This window comes from Homalodisca vitripennis, chromosome 2, assembly GCF_021130785.1.
Source record: "Homalodisca vitripennis isolate AUS2020 chromosome 2, UT_GWSS_2.1, whole genome shotgun sequence".
NCBI classification, from domain to species: Eukaryota; Metazoa; Arthropoda; class Insecta; order Hemiptera; family Cicadellidae; genus Homalodisca; species Homalodisca vitripennis.
The window spans coordinates 87,180,354-87,207,254 of NC_060208.1; the positions used below are offsets into that span (position 1 = coordinate 87,180,354).

General features: G+C 33.3%; 1 protein-coding gene across 2 annotated transcripts; it reads right to left on the bottom strand.

Annotated features, from left to right (window-relative positions):
* LOC124354325 (zinc finger protein 845-like) lies at positions 1 to 26,238 on the bottom strand. 2 transcript variants are annotated; one of them, XM_046804690.1, is made up of 3 exons: positions 26,112 to 26,238; positions 10,168 to 10,345; positions 1 to 1,965 (listed from the first exon to the last, which is right to left on the bottom strand). In XM_046804690.1, exons 2-3 carry the CDS (start codon positions 10,330 to 10,332, stop codon positions 1,216 to 1,218), a joined length of 915 nt encoding a protein of 304 aa, XP_046660646.1. In that variant the 5' UTR covers positions 10,333 to 10,345; positions 26,112 to 26,238; the 3' UTR covers positions 1 to 1,215. The 2 variants fall into 2 exon arrangements, with proteins under 2 accessions (XP_046660646.1, XP_046660645.1); XM_046804689.1 differs by having other exon boundaries at positions 10,168 to 10,347; positions 26,119 to 26,182.
* Positions 26,239 to 26,901: the final 663 nt, after the last annotated feature.

Below are 26,901 nucleotides of genomic sequence, written 5' to 3' on the forward strand. Positions count from 1 at the left end.
TATTGCTTATAAAAGTGTTTATTTAAAACTTTTGTTCAATAGACTAAAATGCTGTCATTTTGAGAGGTTTATTCAAAATACAAAACATTATTTGTTTTTAAACCTTATAAGGATTACACTATGTGCAAACAACCGGTTGAATAAACAATTGTCTCAAATTAGTATTGATATAAAGCCAAAAGTAAAATTATATAAATATAATTATTATTTTACTGCAGTTAATTACAACGTTCAAACAATATTTTTATAAAAATGAATAAGTATGACTAATATGATTTTAGGCTTAACATAGAAATTATAAAAAATAAATGTACAATTTTTGTAAATATACAGTGAAATAACAAACAGTATACCAAATCAGTTTTTATATTTAGGTTAATTTATAAATACAAGAAACGATAAAAAAAATATAGACAGATTGTTTGATGTATATTTTTAATTTTCTCTTAGGTAAACTTTTCAATTTAAAAAATAGTAATAAATGAGCAATCTATTTGTAATTTTAAAATGTTATTCTTCTGTGTTGTATGAGAAACCCTATTTAATGATAATTGAGAGATTTTACACTTGGTAAGTAATATTGTGGGATTTCAAACTAAATGTTATACGAATATTTCTTGTCTGATAACAGTTTATCCTTACAAAACTTGATTTGACTGTTTAATAAATTTAAAAAATTAATTTATTAATAACATTGAAATTTTTTTGTAACAACATCAATTGTCATAAATTTGGAATGAAGAAAATGTGTCTTTAATTATTTTTAATAGCAGGTCAGTCCCAGGGCTGGATTTACAATATGGGCTTAAAGGGCTATAGTCCAAGGTGAAAGATTTTGGGGGGCTGCAAATATTGGGGGGGGGGGCTGTGATGAAAACTTAAAAATATAAATTCTTACAAACAAAGTAGGGTAACAATATAAGGTTCAGAGGCAAGATAGATTTGAACTAATGTTATCTCTAACTCCGATCCAGTCTCATATATCTGACCGCCCACCCATCAGCTCCTCAAAAAATAAATTACAAACTAAACCGTTTATTTTGTTGCTAATTTTAATTAATAGTTTTAATATTAATACTACATTTTATTCATTCTATAACCAAATATTACAAAATTAAATAGTAAATAAAACATACAAAAATAAAATAATTGTGAATAAAACTGAATATATGTAAATCAATAAAATGTTGGGTCAACTATAGTTATAGAAGAGTGTCAAAACAATCTTTCTTTGTGTATTCTCAGCAAATGTTGTTGTAAATGGCTCTTGAGAGTAAAATCCTTCTTGCATATTATGCAAATGAATTCACGGATGCCCAAATGGATTTTCTTGTGGGTATTCAAATTGCTTCTATGATTAAACTTTGCTTCGCATTGTTCACATTGGTGCGATTTATCAGGATAATGGGTCTTTATATGTACATCAAGATAAGCCTTAAGCCGGAAAGCCTTTTTACACACATTACATTTAAACTTTTTTGAACGTTTTTCATGGATGGATTCGTGTCTTATCAGATGACTGTTCTGTGAGAATGATTTATTGCAAGTTTTACAAACGAAAGGCTTCTCTCCTGAATGTACTCGGGAGTGTGCGGTCAGATCACTCAAGTATTTGAATCTCTTCTCACACTCACTGCAAAATAAAAGGTTTTCTTCATCTCTGGGCAATTCATCTACATAAGAAAGTTCAGGCCATTCTTCTTGTTTTGAAGTCTTGGAGTGGTGCTCATTTTCCATGTGTTTTAACAATGCAATCTCTTTTGAAAATGAACGAGAGCATTCAACACACTTGAACATTCTTCTTTTTGTCCTCATTTTTATATTTTCTTTGCTTGATTCAACATCATCTTTCTCTTTTGTTGGTTCAAAATAATCAATGCTTTTATATTCATATTTGATAGGTGAACGCTTTTTTCCATAGCTAGTAGAACTTATCTCTTCATCTCCCTGTTTGAATGCAGAGACCTGAAAAGCAAAATTTTTAGTTAGTATCACTTTTATGTTTCTTTACCAATTTGAGTGTTTAAATTAAGGCAAACCCCTTGATCACTTGCCAATGTTTCTACTTCACAATAACCTGGATAGCTGTTTTATAAGCCTCTTATCAAAGTACAGCCACGTTCAAAACTCGACATTAAACATGTCAAACATGTTACATGTTAAACATTTTTAGACGTGGTGCCGTGAGAAGGAGCTCGCTTTCCTTAACCAAAATTTAAATGTTTATATATTTATAGTAAAAACAAAAACAAATACCATATTTTTAAACTATAGGTCATTATAAACTTACTTGTATATAAAATTAAGACTATACATTAATATCTGTACCAAAAAGTTACTAAAGCAGGTATGTTCCAACATTCATTGAATGCATGGTTGTCACTGTTAAAGCTCTGTCAAACATGCATTCAATGTATTTTTCTCAGATCTAGTAGGGTTGAATAAGTGAAAATATCTCAAGGCCAATATTCAAATGGTCATGGGACGAATTAATATTGGCTTATAACCTCAATTTGTCAAGCAGTAGAAAATCTTGAAAAACTTTTATGTCTCACTTATGATTTCATTCAATCTAGCCAGGTTAACATTTAGAATAGAAGGTTAGTAGATACAGTAATTTCAGTGCATAATTTCAAGAATACTTTTAAAAATTTAAAAGGCTTATATAAATGTAGTGACTACTACCCAAACCTTTACGGTTTCTGACTTAATTCATAACGATTGCTTAAAACTTTTATTTTTGTAACTAAATAAAATGGCAAATTAATGATACTGTTTGTAGCAAAAATTTATAAAAGTACCAAAGATCACTTATTACACTTCCAGTTAACCATGTGTGTTGTGTATACCTAATTGCTCATATTCCTGGCCTGTGGTGGCAACACTGTCAAGATACAACTTGACTGCCCCATTGCTATTGGTCAGGAGCTTCTTTCTGCCTTTTGATTTTAAATTGAGGCCTTGGAGCACTGACTTCAGATATTTTGTTATTGACATTTTGTTGGTTTCACTTGATTCTTATAGAAACTTCTTTCATTATACAGGATAAACAAAAAGTCCGGAACGGCATTTTATTTTATGAACTATTGCAGATAAAGCAACAAAACTTTACAACATAAGTACTATTCCTGAGGATGGTCCACAAGGAGTCAAAATAAAATCAACTGGGAGCATTATTCAAGTTTTATATTAAATTGAACATCTCTATTAAGAGAACATAATGCCGCAAACCCGACTTCAAAAGGTTTATTCTTTGTGTTAAGTTGTTTAAGTTAGAGTTTGGTCTCATAAGCTTTACTTTATAAATTACCCCAAAAAAGTAATCCAAATGTGACAGGTCAGGTGACATAGCAGGCCATTCAACTGGTCTTGTCTGGATACCTATTCATCATTCTTGAAACATATTGTTCAAAACATGTTGGAAGAGAATCCCAGTTCAATCCTTCTACATTCATGATGGGAATATTTTATCAACCAACATGTCCTTGGTAAATTTTCCCATTCAAGTTTCCATCAATAATAAAACAACAACTGCCGCCATTTTTCCGAGGCTAAACTACAACATGACCTATGCTCTCATTTAAGATTTTCTTCTGACTCCTTATGGGCCACGCCCAGTATGAAGGAAAAATTGATATTTGCTTAAAAATCAATTTGCTTTTTGTTTTTTTACAAAGCAAGTTAGTAGACTTATACATCGGTACTTACCAAATGCGATATGCTTAATAGTAATACACTTAAATAAACAATGTTTTATCATACTGTAACCACCAACAAGCAAAAATGTGATTATGGTTATACATAGAAGTTATTTAACCCTTTCCGGACGAAACATAGGCATTGCCTGGCATACTATAGTTCTGCTAGCAGACGAATCACAGCCACTACACGGCTGGCGTACTATCTCTCATTTCACTGACGTTATGAGATTAGTTCAGTGGCACCGGTAACATTGTACTGTTACCTCTCGGGAATAGTTTGAACTACTTGAAACAATATTGTAGCTATTTCTTTGCAGTACATTTACTGGTTTGTTGACTAAAGTTCCAACTGAGTGAATTGTCTGCTGATGTAAACATTTAAAGCCTAATCATGAAAAAATTGTGCATTACTCAATTTTTTTCAAAATAAGAATTAGTTTTAAAAATACAATACTATACTTTGACTGAATATTTAAATACAACCAGATGGAGAAATTAGCACTTTTTAATGAGTCTCGAAAGGGTTAATGTTGGTAGGTACTATATATATATATATATATATATATATATATATATATATATATATATATATATATATATATATATATCTAAGAAACTCTCATTTAAAATAAGAGCTACTCCTACATTTACACTTGTGTGCAGTCTGTGTTAAACATTGGAACAGCTGATGTTACGAATACAGTGAAGTTCATTGAACTATTCTACACAAAGTAATGTAAACCCTAAATCTACCAATGCCAGTGTTATGTTTTTAGTGAGTAATGTTTTGTCTTTTCTATAATCTACCAACTGTACAACTACAGAAAATTATGTATACTGTTGGAGTATCACGGCTGATGTAATGTGCATAATGAGGCTTATTGTGGCTAATAGAAAATCAAAATTAATTAAGTATACAAAATTATGTTAACTCTTCCAATGCCAAGGCCAATGTTATGTGTGTAACGAGCCATATTGTGTTGTTAATGTAAAATATCTAAGAGCGGTATAAGTGGAATAAAGCCCAGCTCCCCCCAAAAAAAAACCTTTTATAATATATATATAATACTAATCCAACTTCTTTGAAATATATCATTTTATATTTAAATAGGCCTATCTAATTTATAATTATTCTATACCACCTGTGTGGTGTGCTTTTGAATCAAATTCATCCCCTCCCCGAAAGCCAATCCTCGTTAAATCACTGCGTTATTTTATATTCTGACAAACCACAGAACTATTTATGTTATGTTAATTTATGTTAACCCTTCTAATGCTAAGACTGTTGTTATAATGTGTGTAATGAGTTGCATTTTAGGTTACTTACTGATGTTGGTGCTCCATAATATTAATTTTGTATCCACTCGAGTTCCACTGAATACCTTATGTCTACATCTGATACGAAATAATGTCCATCAGTAGTCATTGTGAAAACTGAGAGACACCTTAAAGACACCTTTTATGCAAGCGACTCTTATTATGTGTACAAAAATATACCTGCTGAGGGCATCACTTCGCTTCACCACTGAGTGTACTTATTTCCCTTCATGTACAAACCCTTTTTCCACCATCTAAATAAACAGCATTGTACATATATTGATTCTTTTATAAGCAGTTTCCAGTTATTTGAATAGTAATAGAGAATAACTATCAAAATATCTATTCTTAGTTTATGGATATTGAAATTATGACAATGCCTGAAATATTGCTTTCTTTCAATACAAGTACCATAAAATTGTCTTATAATTTTTATTGGTTTTGTTTAAAGATTAAACACTAAACATCTTTGAAAATCAAAGGAAGTTTGTTTAGAACAAAAGCATCAATTTTAATACCTGATAGCATGTAAAATTCTAAATATATACCACATGGGGTAAAAAGATAAAGAGCACATAAGAATACGCATGTGATCACAAATAGTAGCATGCTCATTGTAAAACATGAAAGTCTGTACATTATAATTCAGTGTTTTACTTGCATTAGTTCAAAGTAATCACATCATATAACTTTGATAATTAATTATCTACATTTTGAACTATAAAACGTATTTCAATTTTGAAACCTTACCTCTCTGGTTTAAAGACATCATAAAATGTTTAGAAATTATGGTAGTCATAAAATTGAAATTATGTACAGTACACTTAAATATATACAAAAACAGAAGTCTGATTTTTTTTTTTTTTTTTTTTTTATGTCCAGTTGGCATGGTAACGGCGTTGGAAGAGTCATTAGTGCCCTAGGAAAGGGTCATGGGGGGAGGGGGTGTGTTAACTTTCTGTTAAAAACTCTGACAATGAGTAATAACTTTTTTTTATTAAAAAATCTTTGAGTTCACTCTTGAATTTGTTTACAGGAATTATGTTTCTAATGGATAGTGGTAGTTTTTGATAAATTTTAAGACCTGAGTAGAGTGGTTTTGTTTCAAACATTTTTAGGTTATGCTGCTCAGAATACAAATGTTTGTTTCTAGTATTGTAACTATGGGTGTTATTAACAAATTCAAGATGGTTGAACTTAATGTAGTTTGCCATTTCATAAATGTAAAGACTAGGTATAGTACAGATTTCCAGCCTTTGAAAGTGTTGCTTGCAATGGGCTTGAGGGGGCAGTCTCAGCATTGCTCTGATTGCCTTTTTTTGTATCAGGCAAATTTACCTTTTTTTGAAGAATGAAAATTTTGCTCAAGGCTGACTCCTTTGCTCCCCACAGGGCGATTGAGTAGGAGATGTGCGATTCGACCAAGCAGTGGTAGACATTTTTCAGGAGTTTCAGATTTTTGAAAGCACTGAGGCTTCGAATGACAAAGATTCCTTTTGAGAGCTTGCTTTCTAATGCCACCAACTGCTCAGTCCAACACAAACCCTCGTCCAACATCACCCCCAACAGTTTTGCTGTTGAGGTCGTTTCCAACTCAACATCACCAATACAAATGACAGGGGCTCCTGAAAGCTCAGTTTTGGATTTTCTTTGCTGGGTCTGAATGACCATGCATTTTGTTTTTTCTGGGTTGAGTTTGAGAAAATTTTGTGAAAAGAATTGGGCAAGATTGTTGATTTTGGTGAAAGAGTCAATTTCGAGAGCCTCCCTACTTCTTTGTTTGGCGATAAGAGTGGTATCGTCTGCAAAAATGAAAAGATTTTTTTCGGGAACGACATCTGCGATGTCGTTTATATAAATCAAAAAAAGCAATGGTCCTAGAATTGATCCCTGAGGTACCCCACACTGGATCAGTTCAGGGTTTGAGCGATAATTTTGAATTTTGTTGAATTTTGACTCGTGTTGGATCTCTACCACCTGGAATCGGTTTCTCAGGTATGAGGAGAACCAACCCAACTCTGGATTTTGGATGCCCAAGTGAATTCAATTTTTGGATGAGTGTGTCTGCATCGACACAGTCGAAAGCCTTCGAGAGATCGGCATAGCAACCATGAACGATCTCCCCCGCATCAACTGCATCGATACATTCGTTTATGAAATCAATGAGTGCCAATTTTGTCGATTTGTTTTTTCTAAAACCATACTGCCTGCCAACCAAGAGATTATTATCTTCTAGGTAGGCAGTCAGTTGGTCACAAACTGCTCTTTCGATAAATTTGGAAAAAATTGGTAGGAGGGATATCGGACGATAGTTGCACACCTCCAACCCATCCCCACCCTTAAAAAGTGGTCTGACCTTGGCCACCTTGCAACCGTCCGGAAAAACGCCCCCCGAGAGTGAGGCATTTATCAGGCCGACGAGAGGTACCTTTAACTCGTCTTTGCAGAATTTTACTGCTTTCATACACACACCATCAAGTCCTGTTGATGTTTTAGGAGAAAAAAATTTTAAAATTTTTTCAATTTTTTCTTCATTTACCAATTCAAATCTATTAAAAATCTTGTCGGTTTTTATGTTTGGATTTTTATGTTGTTTGTTGCAGTCAAGTTCCTGCCTGATGGTACTGGCAACATTTACAAAATAACTGCTAATTATATCACAGTTGTCTTTAGGATTTTTTAATACATTATTCCCTTGACGTAAAATTAAATTTTTAGCATGAGTGGATGTAGAGGCTCTGTGCTGGTTTACAATTTTCCAAGATTCTTTTGGTTTGTTTGAGGCATTTTCAATTCTATGGTTAAACCAGGCTGCTTTGGTATCAAGTATACATTGTCTATATTTATTCAGTGAGCCTTTGTATATTTCTTTATTTTCAGTATTTCTAAATTGTAACCAGTGATTGTAATGTTCTACCATTTCAGCTTTAAGTGTCATCACCTCATCGTTTTTCCACTTAATTTTAATATTTTCTTTTAAAATAGTTTCTTTTTCCGGACATGAGATGTTAAAGTAATATAAAAAAGTGTCAACAAATTTTTGATATTTTTTGTGTGGGTCATTTTCATTTAATACTTCCATCCAGTTTTTAGTCTAAGTTTCAGTTCCTGCAAATTTTCATGTTTGAGGGATCTAATCTTTGATTTTTTATTTTTCAGTTTGTCTTTATGGTTTATGTTTACCGTAATTTCTATTGCTTGGTGGTCAGATATTAGTAGTTCAATAATATTGCTGGTAGTGTGAACTAAATTAGTGAAAAAGTTATCTATACAAGTCGCAGTATTTTCAGTGATCCTTGTAGCTGAGTTTATTTTTGGTTTTAATCCATAACTTTTAAAAGCATTTTTTTAAAGTACGGCATTGTTGTCATTTTGAAGAATATTTATATTATAGTCTCCTCCAATTACTATTTTGTTTAAAGTCTTTGTCGATTTAATTTTTGAGAGGTACTGGTTTAGTTTTCCAATAAAAGTATTTATGCAACTGTCTGGACTTCTGTAGATACCAGCTATCAGGAATTTTTCTATTCCGGAGTCAATTTTTATTTCACAACATTCAAACACTTTATTTTCCGATAAATTCTTTCCTATGTTCGAACGGATTGTTTTTAGAATTGTTTGTTTATTTCTGTAAATAGCTACTCCACCCATTTTCATGTTATTTCTCTCATAGCTACTTTACAAAACAAAATTTTGAAAATTTACCATATTGATTTGTTCAGAGTCTAGCCCATGTTCACTAACAATAAAAAAGTCAGGATTTTCTTCTTCTAGGAAGATTTCAATTTGACCCATTTTCATAAGAAGACTTCTTACATTTAGATGGATGATCTTTAAATTTGTAATTTGATTGATTTTGATATTTTTTTGGTTTAGTGTGCCAATTTTTTAATCGTTTTCTATTTCTGTTGTGTTTAGTTTGTTTTTTGATTTTGACAATTTTGATTTCCCATTAAACTTATGTAATTATTTATTAGGCTACACATGACATCTTTACCTGCCTGGTTCAAATGTAGGCCATGAGTGGTGTAACAGCTTCTATCAAGCATTGAGTTTAAGCTTAGATATGCCCATTTTCTTTTGGTACATTCATGTTTTATCTTTTCGTTTTGTTCTTGAATTAAAGGGTTTTTGGATACGTCATCAAACCTGAAAGGCGTCTCGACCCACAGGACGTCTCCCTTTCGGATGCCGGCCAACGAGTCAAATTTTTGCGTCAGACCCGAGATACTATCCTCTGAAACTTGGTTTGTCCCCCCCACTACTACCAGTAAATCCGCAGGACTCACCCCCTCGGCCTCGCCTGCATGCTCGATCAAAAAAGAAAGAGGCTTTCCCGGAAAAACACTGGCTCTCACTTCGGCGTCCATTTCACTCTTTATTCTGCCATAACAACGTCTGCCATGGCTGTCCCCCACAAGGTGAATTTTTTTCTTTCTACCCGACCCCCCCTTTTTGTGTTGACTTCCCCTCTGAGCTCCGTTCCTCTTATCTCCAAGAGGAGGGAATTCTACCATTTGTAAGTTATCTACCTCGGTAGCACTCAAAGTCTCAAAGTAGTTTGAGGTTCTGAGTGCCTGGTCCCCCGTCTCCGAGGTAAGCACCCTCCCCCCATTGACAACTTTCCGCCACCCCTGTTCATCCTTTGATTTTTTGTTTGTAAAAGAAACCCTAAGTTCATCGATCTCTCTTTCTTTTAAGATCAGCGCAGACTTGAGCGACTTGTTTTCTTCTATTAAAAAACTATTTTGATTGCTTAAAACTAATAGTTCCTTCTTATGGTTTTCAATGAGAAGGTCTGTGTCAATATTTTTGAAATTTAGGCTATGGTAATAGTTAATACACAGTGGGCAGGCCCATTGGTCACCTTTCCTAATATTATTAAACAGAGTCTTTTTTAATTTACTACACTCTCTTTGCGAGTGAAACCACTTATCACAGATATCACAGGCTATTGAGCTGCATTCGCTGTCGTCAATCTGTAGTGAGCAGGCAGCGCATGTCATAACAGTCATCCTTGGTCCTAGCCTAAGTAACTTACTACTATTTGTTTGCTAGCATAAGATGTTAAAGCAGCAACTAATTTACAGATTTACAGCAACTAATTTATCTTAAACATATAGATACTTAAAAGAGTCAATATGTATACCTTCTCATACTCGTCCTTTTCATGAAACTCTATCCTGTGTCGTTTCAAACCATACTTTCTTGAAAAAGTCTTGCTGCATGTGTCACAACTGTAAATAGACTTGGTTGGACTTATCAGCAAAACTGTGCAAGGAATTTTCTTCTGCTTGATTTTTTGTACAGACATGGTGAGAAGTAACCTAAACAAATGTTATTGATTATGATGGGGTTATAATTGTATTCTATAAAGCAATAAGTTACAGATTGATTAAGGGGGGTCGGAACGAATTTTCGTCAAAATTATCGATTTTTAGATTTTTAGCTATCTAAATTCCTCTACTTTTTAGCTTTAATTTGATACCAAAATTACTGTTATTATTATTATATTTATTTTTTTTATGAGACATTTTATTACAGTATGCACCGTAGTTTTTTCGTGGCTCCACCACGCCGACTGGGCTATCAATATAGTACTCACTCTAAAACTGTTACGAAAGATTTTTTTTTGTTATTATAGCTGTGTTGGCAACACTTCATCACGTGATACACTTTGGTTGTGTCAGTCAGATGTTCTGTTTATTGTTTGTCTGACTTGTTGGTTATGTTTGTGTTTGTAATGTTGTGACAGTGATTGTTTATGCTTCAATGGTGAAAATTTAGTTACCAAAGTTATTGAAAGTGGTTGTAGTTTATATTTTTATTCGAAATGCCTCGCGTACCTAGTAAGACATTTAAAAAAACGTAAAAGTTTATTCAGTGGGGTACCAGCTTGGAAGACAAATAATGGAAGTGGTGGTGATACTTCTGCTAGGCCTAGTGTTAGCTCCAATGTCACTGAACTTACGCCTACTCCTGGACCAAGTGATGATTGTAATCTAAATAAACAGAGCACATCAGGGAAAAAAGTTAGTTAGTAGTTTAGATGAGTATGAGCAATACATAAGTATGAGTAACAATTGTAGTAATGATATTGTAAACTTGCTGAGTTTGAGAAGTTGCTTTTAGACATAGCGGTTTGCTCTCAATGCAATGGTTCACTTTCACTTCAAACAAGTAACAGAGTAGGCCTATCTGTGACAATTGAAATAAAGTGTAATGAGTGTGGATTTTCTGTATCATCTAGTAACAGTGAAAAATTAGGAAACCGTAGATCAGAAGTAAATGTTCGAGCAGTTTATGCTTTTCGCTGTATTGGGAAGGGGGAGCAGGCAGCGAAGACATTTGTGTTCAGTTATGAACTTACCAAAGCCTCCTTCTTTCAAGGTATACAACAAAACCCTTGCAAGCAACAGCAAAAGAAATTTGTGAAGAAGAAATGAAACAAGCAGCCACAGAAGCTGTGGTTGAAAAATGATGGCGATATGAATATAAACTGGTATTTTTGACGGAACCTGGCAGCGCCGCGGCCATGTCTCACACAACGGTGTTATTACTGCTATTGCCGCTAATACCGGGAAAGTAGTAGATGTTAGGGTATTTAGCAGATTTTGTAGGTGCAAAAACAGACTCTAAATCAACAACATGAAGGTAATTGTGCTGCTAACTATGCCGGGACAAGTGGTGGAATGGAGGTGGCCGGTGTTGTTGACATGTTCAGGAAATCAGAGGCTACTAGGGGTATCAAATACAGATATTACTTAGGTGACGGCGACAGTGCTGCATTCCCAACCATTCAAAAGGAAGCCCCTTATGGCCCAGAGTATGTAACAGAAAAGTTAGAGTGTATAGCTCATGTTAGAAAACGTATGGGCACCAGGCTCCGAACTCTAAAGACTAAAATAGGGAAAAAAGATCTTCCCGATGGTAAAAAGATAGGAGGCCGTGGTCGCTTGACTAACTCTGTTATAGATGAAATACAGACATATTATGGTCTGGCAATTATGAGGAATACAGATAGTTTGCAGAAAATGAAAGCAGCAGTCTGGGCGACTTACTTTCATCTTGTTTCATCTAACGCTGAACCTGCTCATGCACTATGCCCCAATGGACCTGATACATGGTGCAAAATTCAAGAAAGCTATAGCTGAGGAAAAAACCATACAATCATAAGGACCCACACCCATCTGCCTCCAATTGTTATGGATGAAATAAAGCCTATTTTCAGGGATCTCTCTCAAGAGCATCTGCTGCGTAAGTGTCTGCACGGGGGCACGCAGAATCCTAGCGAATCCCTGAACAGTGTCATCTGGTCTCGGGTTCCTAAAGCAGTTTTTTGTAATGAAGAATACCTTGGAACTAGGAGTGTGTGAAGCAATAGCTACTTACAACCGTGGTTAATATTATAAAGTGTAAAATTTTACACAAACTTGGAATCAATCCTGGGTCAAACTGCATCCGTGTCATGAAGGAGCTTGACGAGGTGCGGATAAAAAAATCGGATAAAGCTATGCAAGAAATTGAAAAACGGTGCCGTAAACAGCTCAGCATTGCCAATAAAGAGGTTAGAAGATGTTTATGAAGATATGGAAGACCCTGACAACCCTTCCTATGGAGCAGGCATGCACTAAGGTAGGTTTTTTTTCCGTTTTTCATAATAAAATTGGTTTTTTGGCGTTTTCCGAAAAGTATATTTTTTTTACATTTAGGTACACATATATCAAAAACTACTAAAGATATCCAGTTAATTCTTTTTTTTGTTTGTGTTCCCCACACTTATATCTTTGTTTTAAGCGATGGGTTTTATGATATTCCTATTTTTTAAATTTGTCATTAAAAAAATATACAAATAACATCCGCAAATATTTAATGACTAATTAAAAAAAAGATTTTTTTGGGAAAACATTTTGAGAAATAAAAACCAATCGCTCTAATTAAAGATTAAGGTGTGGGGAACACAACAAAAAAAGAATTAACTGGATATCTTTATTAGTTATTGAGATATGTGTACCTAAAGATATGGTATTTTACATAGGGAAGATAGGACATACCGACCCCCCTTAAAGCTTACTTTCAGACATAACATAAAGAATATGTGCTTAATTGATATTTAAACTACCCTAGGATGATTCACTGGCTGGTTTATAGCTTCCAATAGAACCTACACTGAATTCAGCATAAACCGATGTGGCACTTAAATCTGAGCAACCACAATGGATGTCAAGGTAGTGTTGGGCTAAATGACTAGTCAACTACGTGTTTATTCAACTAGTGCCTGAAGTAATCAACTATTCGATTAATTTGACTTAGTCGTAGTTGAACCACTAGTTGTTAGTAATTTGAGTTACATTGCATTTTGAGCTTATACTTGAAACATTGACGACTAGTACATTTAGTCGACTAACAACTAGTTATTTATACATTAAAGTAAAGATGTAAACTTGTTCATTTGCTAGTAATTAAAAGTAATGCAGATATCACAAAAGTAGACCGTACAATTAATCGACTAGTTTAATTCAGTATAAATTTAGTCATTAGTTTTTCTACCTACCAAAGTTTATAACCCTCACAACTAAAAGTATAAATTAGGCATTTTAAAGAAAATGCTCAAGTTTTGTAACACAGTACTTGTTTTTGTAAATATTAAATTACAAAATTCAATTATACTCACTTTACAGTAGGCTACATCATTGGTTTGAATTGTATTATTTTCTTTTTGTAAAAAAAATGTATTAACATTTTTGGAACAATTCTACTCCTATCAATTGCAACTTGTTCGCAATTGAAAAAGTCGTTTAGAAGGGACTTGCATTGCTGGCAAACATATGTACTTTTTGCAAGTAATAAATATCTGAAATTACATTTTTTTCAATTTCTCACAGTAAGGGAGAGGGCTTTTTTTTTAATCTATCAGCTAAAGGTAGTTCCAAATAGTGTAGAACTATAACAACAATTACAGCTAACGACTGGAATTATCATTGGCAGCAGTAGACTTCTTTTCATGTCAAGACAAAATAAAATAGTTGACTAGTTTTCATGACTAGTCTAGTCGGTGTTTGAATGTAGTAGACTAGTCACTAATCGGTTGTAAAAAGTAGTCAATAATCTCATCACTGTGTCAAGGAGGTGGCACATTACTAACTGCAAATGTCATGATAATAGGGTAAAAAGACCTAGTTGATAACTCTGGTTGCTATGGAGATTAACTGTTGAAGTGGTTAGAGCTTCCTTGAAGGATTTTTAAAGTCTAAACATTAGAGAGTACAGTTTCCACTGTTCACATTTACTAGAAGAGTCTGTAACAGAGCTACCCTCCCTTCTTCTAATGTGACATGACTGCATATGCAGCTACTGCAGCAGACTGATCTCAGCAAGTCTACAAAAGTAGCAGGCCAATCATGTTAACAGATGCTAAGTTTGATGTATTATTCAATGACAAAAATTCCAATGTTTCTTGTTCCAATTAGCATTTGCTACACAATACAATTTACTTTGAAAATGTACTGATTCTTGTTCCAATTAGCATTTGCTAGACGACACAATTTACTTTGAAAATGTGTACAGTGTTCTATAAGTGGAAGTCTTACACAGGCCATTTATTATTTGAACACTAGCGTCCGAAGTGCCACATCTCCAATGTTCTTTCATTATTACATGACACTGCAGAATTACAAAAATCTTAGATGATCTTATGTCTTTTGTGCATACAATGTGGACTTCCCTCTCTCATTATAATATAGGTAAAACTAACCTAGGCTTATATTATACAGGTACAATACTTCTGAATTTATCAACACTATGCACTCAATCTGGTGACAGCAAACGCCTTTAATTGCTTATAAAGACTTATTTTGTTGAACCTTCTACAAGTGATGGGAGAATCAAATAGTATTTTAATACAGCCCGAATATTCATACGTATATCCAAATACTTATCAAATGGATACAATTTCTCTGGAATAATTGATTTCAAACAGCAGTATTCGTTCATTCGGACTAATAGTATTAAAATAAAATATTCAAGAGCTGTATTCAAATCCATATACAAGTATTCATTACAGGGTTTTAAATGAGTACATATCTGGACTCTGAAAAGAATAAGTAAGGGGACATTCATAATTTGGAAGAAATAATTATAAATTTTAAAACTTGACAAAATGTATAACTGTACGACTATTCAATTAATGAATACATTTGTAAACAATAAAGACAAAGATGAATGTTTATGTTGTTGTGTAAAAACAAAATGTGATTGAGGTTTTTGGCTTCAATCTAGTTCTATGATCATTGGTGACAAGACCTGCAGTAGAAAAGTCTTTCTGACAGAATTAAAGTAGCAGCTAAACAAAGGATTTTTTTTCTTAAGTTCATACGTCATGGGTATGACTTGTTTGTAGGAGGCAAAAAAGAGGCAAAGGATTTTCTCACTTTTTTCATGGGTGATTCCAAATAACCAACAATAGATTGTGGAAAGGAAGAAAGACAAGTCTAGACTTGTCTGTTAGAAATACTCAACACAGATAAAGTATTCGAACACAAGTTCTTGAATACAAGGGTGTTTTCGAGTACACCATATTCCATTCAAATATTCAACTCTCCCATCACCACAAGGGATCAGTCCAGTTTGCTCCATATTAAGAGCATCACTGGCCACAACAGATGTTTCATACAGGCTTTTTGGCCAACTTCAATTATGAAACTATGGTACATATTCCATTCCTGATGACATTGCAATAATCTCTCTTTGATTTATACAATAGACAATCGTACATTTAATTATCAAATCTTTTGTACAATTTTCAGAGACATATTGTACAACAATGTAACTTAAAATAGAACTGATTAATTCAGTCAAAAGGTTAATGTCTGGTCTGTATAAATATTATACATATAAAACGTGACCCAATCTATAAATGTCCCCTAAAAAAATCACTAATGAGAAGGAATTTCTTAAAATGATCAAAATGAGCCATTTGCCATTTTCAAGGGCTTGTTTTTTTATAAAGATATACTAAGTAGTTAAACGTACAAGTAATAATAAATATAATAGCTAAATGTATACTTAATAACCAAATCTTTAGTACAATACCCAGAGCCAGATTGTGCAAGAGTAATAACTTGGAGTAGAACCAGATGATTCACCCAACAGACTAATTGTTAAGTAATAAGTAATAAATAAAGGTAAGGTTAAATAATGGTACAGACCATGTGTTAAAGCTGGACCAAAATAAACAAACACATCAACCATGCTATTGAAGGCATACCATTGATGCACACCCAAACTTTGTCAACATGATGTATGACCCTCATTAAACTTAAAGCAGAAAGTACTAATCATCTTAGATAACTCTGATCTTGCTATAGTTGATTTTAGACTTTTAACCGGATGTCTTAGTTTGGACCCAATGCGGCGTACGCAGATTTCCGCTCTGTTTTATTTGTATGAACTTATCATTTGAATCCCACACCACTTAAGACTCGTAACCCTCAATGAAATCCAGCGTTACACTGACTTCGTTACAATAGTATAGCAGTACTGAATCAAAGTACAATAAACTTTTTAAACAATACAACTAATCCAAACTACACCAAATAACATGTGGAGTACAATGTTATATCGCAAGAAGATCCAAAATTCTCATTCTGTATGCATTGTAGCATGTGACTCTAAATTGACAACATTCCTCAGAAATGCAGAATGCGTTTGTGTACGCATCACATACTTTATTACATGCGCTGCACAACGTGCATCAAACAAATGTAGTCACTTAAGTGTGGACATAGTGAATGGCTTTTCCCAGAAGAGATTTGTTTATACAGGGTGTTTACTAAAGGTGCTCCAATATTGTAGTATTTTGTTCTAGACATGAAAATGAGCAAAAAACTTCATATGGAGGTATGTTCTAAAACCTTTAGTTTTCCGTCTATCTGTCTGTGTGTGATTCTTACCAAAAAAGTTGTATCTTTTATACCAGTAAAGATAAAGTTACGAAACATTGCAGTGGTGTTGACCTTTTGTATACCCATTTGAGAAAAAAATATGAACAAATTATCTTTACCCGTTACAAAATAATAAATTTTGATGTTAAATTCCGCAAAATCGATACTCTGTATGAAAATTTTACAAGAATATTAAAATGTTGTATACTTTATTCTAAATCTAACAGTGGTTGTTTCATTAAAATCGAATAAAAAACAGCTGATTAGTACTACCAAACATAATACCATGTTTTACAACATTACACAACAGGAAGTATAGTTTTCTAAACTGTTTTACTCTGAACAGCTGATTTAAAGTCAATTAGCTGATTAATGTGAACAGCTGTTTATTTAAGCTATTAAAAGTTGTTTATGTTTCTGGCATTGTTTGCATTTTACTCATAACTAACAACCTATTTCTTCTGTAATGTAAAAGTTGTTTTGTGCCCATTCCAATTACTTTAGTATAAAGTATTGTTTGTTTTAATTAGTAAGTGTTTATGATTTAGTTTCTTTTCATTAGCAACAGGAATGGCAAATAATGATATTACCAATTTTACCAACTCAGAATTGGCAGACATGCATCTAATGTATGGCCTTGCTAATTGTAGTGGTACTGCAGCGAGAAGACTGCATCAGGAAAGTGTCCCATATCGTGTGTTACCTTGTAATAAAACTTTTCAACAATTCATCGACAACTTGCAGGGACAGGGAGCTTTTCACACCAAAAACCAGGTAACTCAGGCCAACAGGTTTCAGTAAGAACTCCTGAATTGGAAGAATCCATATTGGATGTCATATCAGACCACCCCAACAAAAATACTAGAGAAATTGGTTTGCAGTTCAATGTTACCAATAAAACAGTCTGGACTATACTACGTGAACAACAACTTCATCCTTACCACGTACGAGTTCACTCACTATTACCTCGTGATTACCATCCTTGAATCCAGCTTGGTCAGTGGTTTATACAAAAATGTGTAAATCAAAATTTCTTGAGTAAGGTGTTTTTCATAGATGAGGCCAAGTTTTCAAGAACCATGATTGTTAATTCCCACAACTCACACATTTAGTCTATTGATAACCCACATGAAATTACCTGTACACAGGATCGTCACCAATATCAGTTTTCTTTAAATGTTTGGGCTGGTATAATTGGTGACAAATATTCTTAATGGCCAGACATACAGTTTTTGACTGATGACCTTCCAACTGTTCTTGAGGATTTGCCATTGAACACCCGCAATAAGATGTGGTTTATGCAAGACGGGGCTCCAGCCCATTTCAGTTTAAATGTTAGAAACTATTTGGATAGAGCATACAACCTCAAATGGATCGGTCATGGAGGCCCAGTTCCTTGGCCTGCTAGCTCCCCCGACCTTAATCGCTTAGACTTTTTCCTATGGGGCCACCTCAAGTCACTGGTTTATTCTACTCCTGTAGATAACATCGAAGAGTTGCGAGCAAGGGTATTAAATGGCATTGGTACAATCCAGTAGACACCTGGAATTTTTGAAAGAATCCGCCAGTCAATGAGGAGGCGCTTTGATGCCTGCATTTGTAACGGAGGATGCCACTTCGAGCAATTCTTATAAGTTGTTGTGTCAAAGTGAGAACTACAGGATTCTACTGTACATCTAATACTTAAATTTAATTTATCATTAATAAATATTATGTTTTTTAAAATTTGACTTTCATATTCCCTGAGTATGTAATGTTGTAAGACATGGTTTTATGTTTGGTAGTACTAATCAGTTATTTTTTATTCGATTTTAATGAAACAACCACTGTCAGATTTAGAATAAAGTTTACCCTTTATTCTTGTAAAATTTTCATACAGGGTATCGATTTTGCACAATTTAACATCAACATTTATGATTGGCTGCCATTTTGAAACGGGTAGAGATAATTTGTTCATATTTTTTTCTCAAATGGGCATACCAAAGGTCAACACAACTGCAAAGTTTCATAACTTATCTTTACTGGTATAAAAGATATAACTTTTTTGGTAAAAATCACAAACAGACATAGACAGAAAACTAAAAGTTTTAGGACATACCTCCATATGAAGTTTTTTGCTCATTTTCACGTCTAGAACAAAATATCACAGTATTGGAACACCTTTAGTAAACATCCTGTATACAGCGAAACATTAAGGCTCAACATGGATCTTACCCTAATGTGGACAATAGAAGCTTCAATAACATTTTATGGTTTCAGTGAAGCCATTCCACAATGACAAAAAACAATTTTATCCTTGAATGTTTTCTAGCAAATTGGATTTATTACCAGTGTGTATGGACATGACAAATATAAAAAATGAGCTCATATTGAAATGCCACAAAGCTTCAAGAGCACATGTGGTATCAGTTACATTCCTAGTGGTGCTTCAGAGCCAAGTAATTGTATCATAGACATCTGATTAATAATTAAATCATTTAGTTGTTTCTTATTAGTGAAATGGTTGATGAAGTCTGATTCAATTTGTTGAATGAATAACTATATAAGATTTTAAATGTTTAGGATCCATCAAGCTTTTTTAAAGTTAACATTATTTAAAGAATTACTAATAAACAATTAATACAATATATTACAATTCCTTCAAGGTTTGTGAAAGTAAATCAGCTTACAAAGGACAGTAAAAATAAAGAAGAAATCATTGCAATATAATCTCAATCCAAGAGTGAAGTTGGTGATGAAGAAAAAAAGGTTTCCTACTTGCAAATACAAATTCATTTATTGTTGTATGTCAACTACAAGTATGACAATGCCAATATCTTACAATTGCTATAACAGAGTCAACAATTAAAAAAAAGGTCTTAGACTTAATCAATGATAAAAGAAATCAGCCAAAACAGAGGAATCCAATTACAAGAATCAGGTTTCAAGCACAAATGTAATACATCTACACTAAAAACTCTCTCATTGAGTAAAAGCTCCGCGCCACCAAGTGCTCCCTCAATTTTAGCTTGAATTCCGATTTCTTTTGGTTACACTTGAGGCAATCAGGAATTTCCAAAATAACCTGGCCCTGACATTAAGAGGCAAACCTGCAGCCAAAGCCGACTAGTGCGGTGTCTGTCAGAGGTTCACACGTGATCAGGTGTTGTGCCGTGTACTGTGGATCTATCAATGGCTGGTACACTATTGATTTTGCAAACGTAATCTTTTCAAAAATGTATAGTGATGGAAGTGTTAACAAATTTAATTCTTTGAACGCACAAAAGACTCTCGTTCACCTAGGCCCACAAGAACACGAATGGCTTGTTTTTGTAATACAAAAACTCTATTAATCTGTGTTAGGGTAGCCGCACCCCAGACCAATAAACCGTATCTTGGGAGTGACTCAACAAGAGAGCAATAAATAAGTTTAAGCAGGGACTTGCTATGGTACTTGGTAAGTTGGTACATGAGGAATACAGATTTAGACAGATTGGCACACCTGGTTTATATGAGTACGCCAAATCATTACATCCCACATCATCATCATCTCGTGTAAGTCATCTTCATGTACTACCAGATATTTAACACATTTATTCTATTGTAACAAGTGCAAGTAACAAAAATGTCCTTCATCAATCCTCAATTCAAAGTATCTAACTAAATTCCTGGTTAGAAGGAAACAGCTTAAAACTAAATTCTAGTAAAACACAGTTTATAACATTTCATTTAAATAATTTCAAAATTCCTCAGGCAGACTCTTCATATCTCCAATCTGACTTCAATACTGTTACTTGTACTACATTTCTTAGCACATGTACAAATCTGTCCTTAGAATAGATATCTGTGTAGAATTTTTTTTTTAATTCTTAAACTAGTTTATAAGCATAGTATTTATATTATTGTCAAATAAAACACCTAGGCAGTATATTTTATTTAGTTCAGTCTCTGCTATAAACTTAATTTATATTTTAGCATATATTTATTGACAATGCTAATTTAAAAATATAGCTGATTCATTGTGCATAATGCTTGTCTTTGTGTCATTACTATTGTCTTGAAAATAGTTTTAAATGTCCCACAATAATGTATTAATCCAAATCTTAATATACTCTCAAACCAAGAAAAATATGGTTGCTTCGTGTGTTTATCTTTAAGGTGCTGCTTAAGGTAGTAAAATGAGTAATTTACTCTCCTTAGCTTTTTCAACAGACCGTTGATATGGTGGTCCCATTTCAAATACTTATATAAACCCAGATATTTCACACTATCTACTACCTCGATATTGAAACAGGTACACTTTTACATACAACAATGTGAAAGACAAACTGCGTTTAAACCATCGCTTAAATAATCTTTATCATTGGATTGATAAAAAAAAATAAGACATTTTGTAACATTGATTAGAAGTTTATTTTGAATTAGCCACTCTGACATCACACTCAGATCCTCTCTAATCTACATTTTTAGTCTCTTTGTTGAAAGCAGAACCAAGACGATATCTTCGGCATATGCAAAGATTGATGAATGTAAAGGTAGTTTTAATAGGTTGTTTATGTATATTAAAAAGATATTTGGACCAAGTACACCACCTTGAAATGACCGAGTGTTAAAAATAGTCCAGCAACTTATTTTATAGCGATTGTTTCAAATATCTTTGCTACAGTATTGATGACTGATATCGGCCGGTACGATGACACCTCTGGCTCGTACGTGTGTGTTGTAATAATGTCTATATTACCCAATATCTTTATTAACACATCATAATACAATATGATAGCAAACAATAAAATCTCTCATCCAGATAATGTATTGACTGCAACAGACGGACTAGTGCTACTCGTTGGTTAGGCATACTAAGTATCACTCAAATTAGAGGTTCAGTGAAAGTGTTAACTAGAATTATTATAGCTAGACATTTTTGTACAGTACTTTAACACACTGACTGCGGCAGATGCTCTAATGCTACTCGATGGTTAAGCATACTACTTAGTATAAGTATCGCTCAGATTAGAGCCGCAGTGAAGCTGTCCTGACCTTTTCATGTACAAACAAACAAAATTTATCTAAATTGGTTGGTAAATAAGAAAGATAAATATTTTTCTCCATTGGAAAACTAGTTTCGTATCTCGCTGCTGAACATTAAAAATCACAATATTCCTTAAACTGTAAAAGTTTAAGGAAACTGTAAAATTTAAACCATGAGAGATACAAGGAAAACATTTTGCATGGTTACTTACATAAATGAATAACAAACCATGCCAAGTTTCATCAAAATCTGATACAGTGGATGTCATTATGTGGTTAAACTGACATGGAAGGACTACAGTATAATAAGCGGCCACCAACTCAATTGAATTATGATTATCGGTATAAATATCGATACTATCGAATATGACACTTGACTTATAAATATTCATAATTAATCATTGGCAGCTTTCTTTATTTAGACTGGTGACGTCATTACCAGCTGTTGCTATTTCGTTCATGTAGGAGAAGGCTAGTGACAATGACAAGAACAATGGCGATGAATATGCAGATATTGGCTCAAAATATTTTTATGAACACTGAGCAATTTTTTAAATGACAACCTTGCTCCTTTAAATCCAAATTGTCCAGTTTGTATTGACAAAATGAAAACTACAATTAAAGGTGGAAATCAAATGGCGTTTCATGTAAGAATAAACACAACGTATATAAAAACGATCTTGAAAGTTTTTGTAACATTCTAAATTTGGTGTAATGAATAATATTATATTATAATGAAAAGTCACGTGCTAATTTAGTTGAAGTCAAAGTATGACTTTTTAATTTACGAATGTAATTTTGACAGCATCAGTGCCAGCATTAGTACCTGCAGAATTACCATTTCAGATTGGCTAAAGTAATCATAAGTACTACGCTGTTGAAACGTAATTTAAATAAAGTTAATATATTTTATATAATCGGAAACAAATATATTTAGCTTATATATAAAGGTATAGCTTCACTATAATATGATTTTAAAAGCATAAAACTTAATTCAGTACGACATTATCACTCAAAATTAATTCAAAGTAAAATCATGTTTAGAAAGAAATTAAAAATTAAATTCATGTGTTTTGTTTGACTAATGGCAGCAAGAACAGTGACATACGTCTATTCTTTGTTTCACAAGCAGTCACGATTATCCTTGAAAATACACAAATGTTATTGGGGTAGGGTACGATAAGCGGACCTGGTTTTTATACTGAAGTACGGGGTGGGCCATAAGTCAGTTGTCACTAGCAATCCTTAGACTTTGTTTTTCCTAGCGTAGTAGTTGTGAACTTGACTAAGTCAAACACTAGCAGTTTGAGGTTATGTTTGTTTATTGTCGATATCTGAGAAAGTATGAATAGGAAATTAACAACAGAACAGCGTGTGTTTGTTTTGCAAACATGGTGGAAACATGATCAGGTATTTATTTACAATACCGTGACCATGAAAAATGGACTTTTTTTCATGGGTTGGGCATTTATAGCCAAGTGTTATTATCACAGGTGCATATAAACTGGGGGGAAAGTATATCATTGTATTATATTGATGCCTTTCGGGCATTATTGCATTAAAGATGGAAAATAACCGACAAAATTTTGTCGAACAACACTTGGAGGGTTAAGGATCAGGGGCATCACGTGATCTGGGATTCGACTTTTGCAAGCTCGAGTTAATTTTTTTTCTAAAAGAGCAAGCAGTGCGCAGCACTGCGCAGCGGGCAGGCATCGTTGACAGGATTAACGTCATCATTTCAGTAAAATTGCCAGAGGTACTGTCAAAAACATAGTTTTCAGAGGATTTCAAAAAAATCGTAACTCCTTTGATTTTCGTTGCCGACGACGAATTTTTTCTTCACTATTGTTTTCAGGAAAAATTGTAGTTTTCAGGAAAAAAAATTGAACATACCTTTCCATGATCACGATTTTGTAAATTGATACCCATGATCATAATTATAGTGATGTTTGTGATTTGTTTGTGGAACGTTTTCCAAATATCCAGCCTCCATCTCGACAAGGTATTTGCAAATTAAATTTAAGATTTGAAGAGACTGGGTCGGTAGCGAAGCCTCCTCGTTCATGTAGGCCAAGGTCTGTTACTACAGAAGAGAATCTGAATGTTGTCGCGCAATGTTTGGTATATTATTGCACCAAATGCATTTTGACAACTGACTTATGGCCCACCCTGAATATAGTCATCGATATCTAATATTCGCATCTCAAATCCTAGACTATCAATCAATATAAAAGTACCTACAGTCCTCAATAATAATCATATGTTTTAAATTAAAATACGAATTTAATATTTACAATGATCAAACAAATTATTATAACCAAAATTAGGAAAACTGAAGACGACCGTATTTACTCCTCTCACAGTTACAGTTGTTTCTTTCCCACAAATTTCACATAGTGGGTTTTTCTGTACGAGTCCAACATGTTGAAGCCACGAAAAAGCAATGTCGTGTAGTTTTCTAAAATTTACTGCCATTTTTAATAATCAGAATTACGTATGAAAAATTGAAATATTATCCTACGTGTATTATTTTAGAGTGTTTACAGCTGTTGATATAGATTATTTAAGTTAATAGTTCAAAATCAGTATATATTGATTATATCGATGGTTATGATTAAGTAATATCGTTTGCCAATTTCAATATAAAAAACCGGGTCCGCTTATTGTACCCTACCTTGTTATTGTTTTGTTGTAATTACATTAATTATATATTATATTGTAACTTGTAATTATATTAATATTTATACATGAATGTCTAAGATTGAAAACGAGCAAAACCACATTGTTCTTGTCATTTTGGATGGTCATAAATATCAATGATCATTCGATAATCATCATCCTATTGTTTCCGCTTATTATACTGCAGCCTATCAGTCTGTTACACTGTAGTGAGTTAAACTTGGGTACGGTCCAATAAGCGGACCCGGTTTTTTATATCGAAATTGGCAAACGATATTACTTAATCATAACCATCGATGTAATCAATCGATACTGATGAATTATTTTTAACAACTTAAATAATCTATATGAACAGCTGTAAACACTTTCAAATAATACAAGGTAATATTTTAAATTTCACGTAACATTGTGTATTAAAATGGCCGTCAATCTTAGGAAGCTTCACGAAATTGCTTTAAAAGACGATAAAATATGTTTTTTATGGCTTCAGGATGTTGGGTTAGTACCTAAGAATCCATTATGTGATATTTGTGGAAAGGTAACAAATGTAACTGTCAGAGGAGCTAACATGGTCGTCTTCAGATGCAAAAAAAGAAGGTAATGGTGGACACAACTTTAGTAAAAACGTTTTCGTTCTGTTTCATTTAGTTAAAGTTATGAGTTTCCCTGATTTTGGTTATGTTCATTTATTATTTGTTATAATTAAATTCACATTTTAATTTAAACATATGATTGTTATTACTGTTATATCGATTGATAGTCTATGATTCGATATGCGAATATTAGGTATCGATGATTATATTCTTCGATATAAAAAACCGGGTCCGCTTATTGGACCCTACCCTTAAACTTTTGTATACTACTATGTTACCATGGTAACATGTTACAGGAACGTAACACCTTAACACGTTACTTTGTGATAGGTTAACAAACAGTATTTCTTGTCAGCAGCCATTACTCAAATTCCATAACAATGATGTAACTTTGTTTGAATTAATTTGTAACAATAATGTCAAACTGAATCACATTATACACTTTTAAGATTGTTTTATAGTGAAGCTAGGCTATATTTTTGTTACATTCCGGCGTTGGATGCTTATTATACTGCAGCTTTCAACTGTCAAGCAGTTAACACTTTACAAATGTCGTGTTATATGCAGAACCTTTATTTGGTCCGGGTTTGTTTTTATTTGGATTTTAACATCAACAGTAAAATGCTATCATGTATAACATTGTGTGTTATCTAACTTAAAAAGACTTCCGCTTAACCTTGATAACCTTATCGAACATTTAAAACTTATTTCCTTGAATCATTAGACATTTCATTGTAAACGACAACTTCATTACATGTAAAGTATGTTATTGGCTAAAACACTGTAACTTATTCCGTAATTAAATTAACTACATATTTATTAATTAATACTATAACTAATATTAGAAGATCTTCTAATCCACCACACACCTTAGCTCGTTTGACTACAGCTGACCAACGAGCTTCTCGTGGGCCACCTGCATGGACTGATCCTGATCATACACCCGGAGAGAAAGAGTGGGGCAGAGCAGAGCTAAGGCTACCGACAAATACCGAACATACGGCTGACCGGAACCGAGCAGTTCCTCGGGGTTTGGCTGATCAGCGACCTTAGTTCGGAACGGTTACGATTTCTATTATCTATTACGAATTAATGAGTCGTTTTATATCCGAACATATCTGAAAAACATAGAAATTATATAGAACGCATACCGCAATAATGTTTATTCAATTAATATTGAGCTTTCTTTATACCTCCAAAGACACTTGACAAAATGTGAGATGGTTGCACAACGGATAAAATGTCATAATTTCACCATAATTATTTTGCATAGGCTTAAAACGACGGTACATATATTTTTTTATTTAATTGAAAAGCTATTAAAATTAATAGGGCAAAGCAACACGTTCAAAAGCAAAACTGATACATATTTTAATTAATATATAGTCCTTAATTGGTAGTACATAAATTAATAATTACGTTACAAAAGCTGTAATAAAGAGTTATCACAGTAGATGTGTTAAGAACTAGAAACTAAGTGGATTAAAAAAAACTTCAGAGCAAATGTTCAACAAAAACATAAATATATAGAAATATGAAAAAAAAACAATCACAACTACGTACCTAACTTAAGTACCTAACATAGCACGTGTCATCATTAATATATACCTAAGGTTAAGTGTAAGAAAGGACTATGTAGTCCTAACTTCGCCTGAAAAA

Bases quoted from the DNA above. Each gene is read 5' to 3' on its own strand.
- LOC124354325 (XM_046804689.1), bottom strand. From the start codon at position 26,181: ATGATCAGGATCAGTCCATGCAGGTGGCCCACGAGAAGCTCGTTGGTC. The intron at 10,348-26,118 runs AGCTAAGGTGTG...TAACATTTGTTT, and splicing joins TGGTCAGCTGTAGTCAAACG to AGGTTACTTCTCACCATGTC. The intron at 1,966-10,167 runs GTATACATATTG...TTTGCTTTTCAG, and splicing joins AAAAGGACGAGTATGAGAAG to GTCTCTGCATTCAAACAGGG.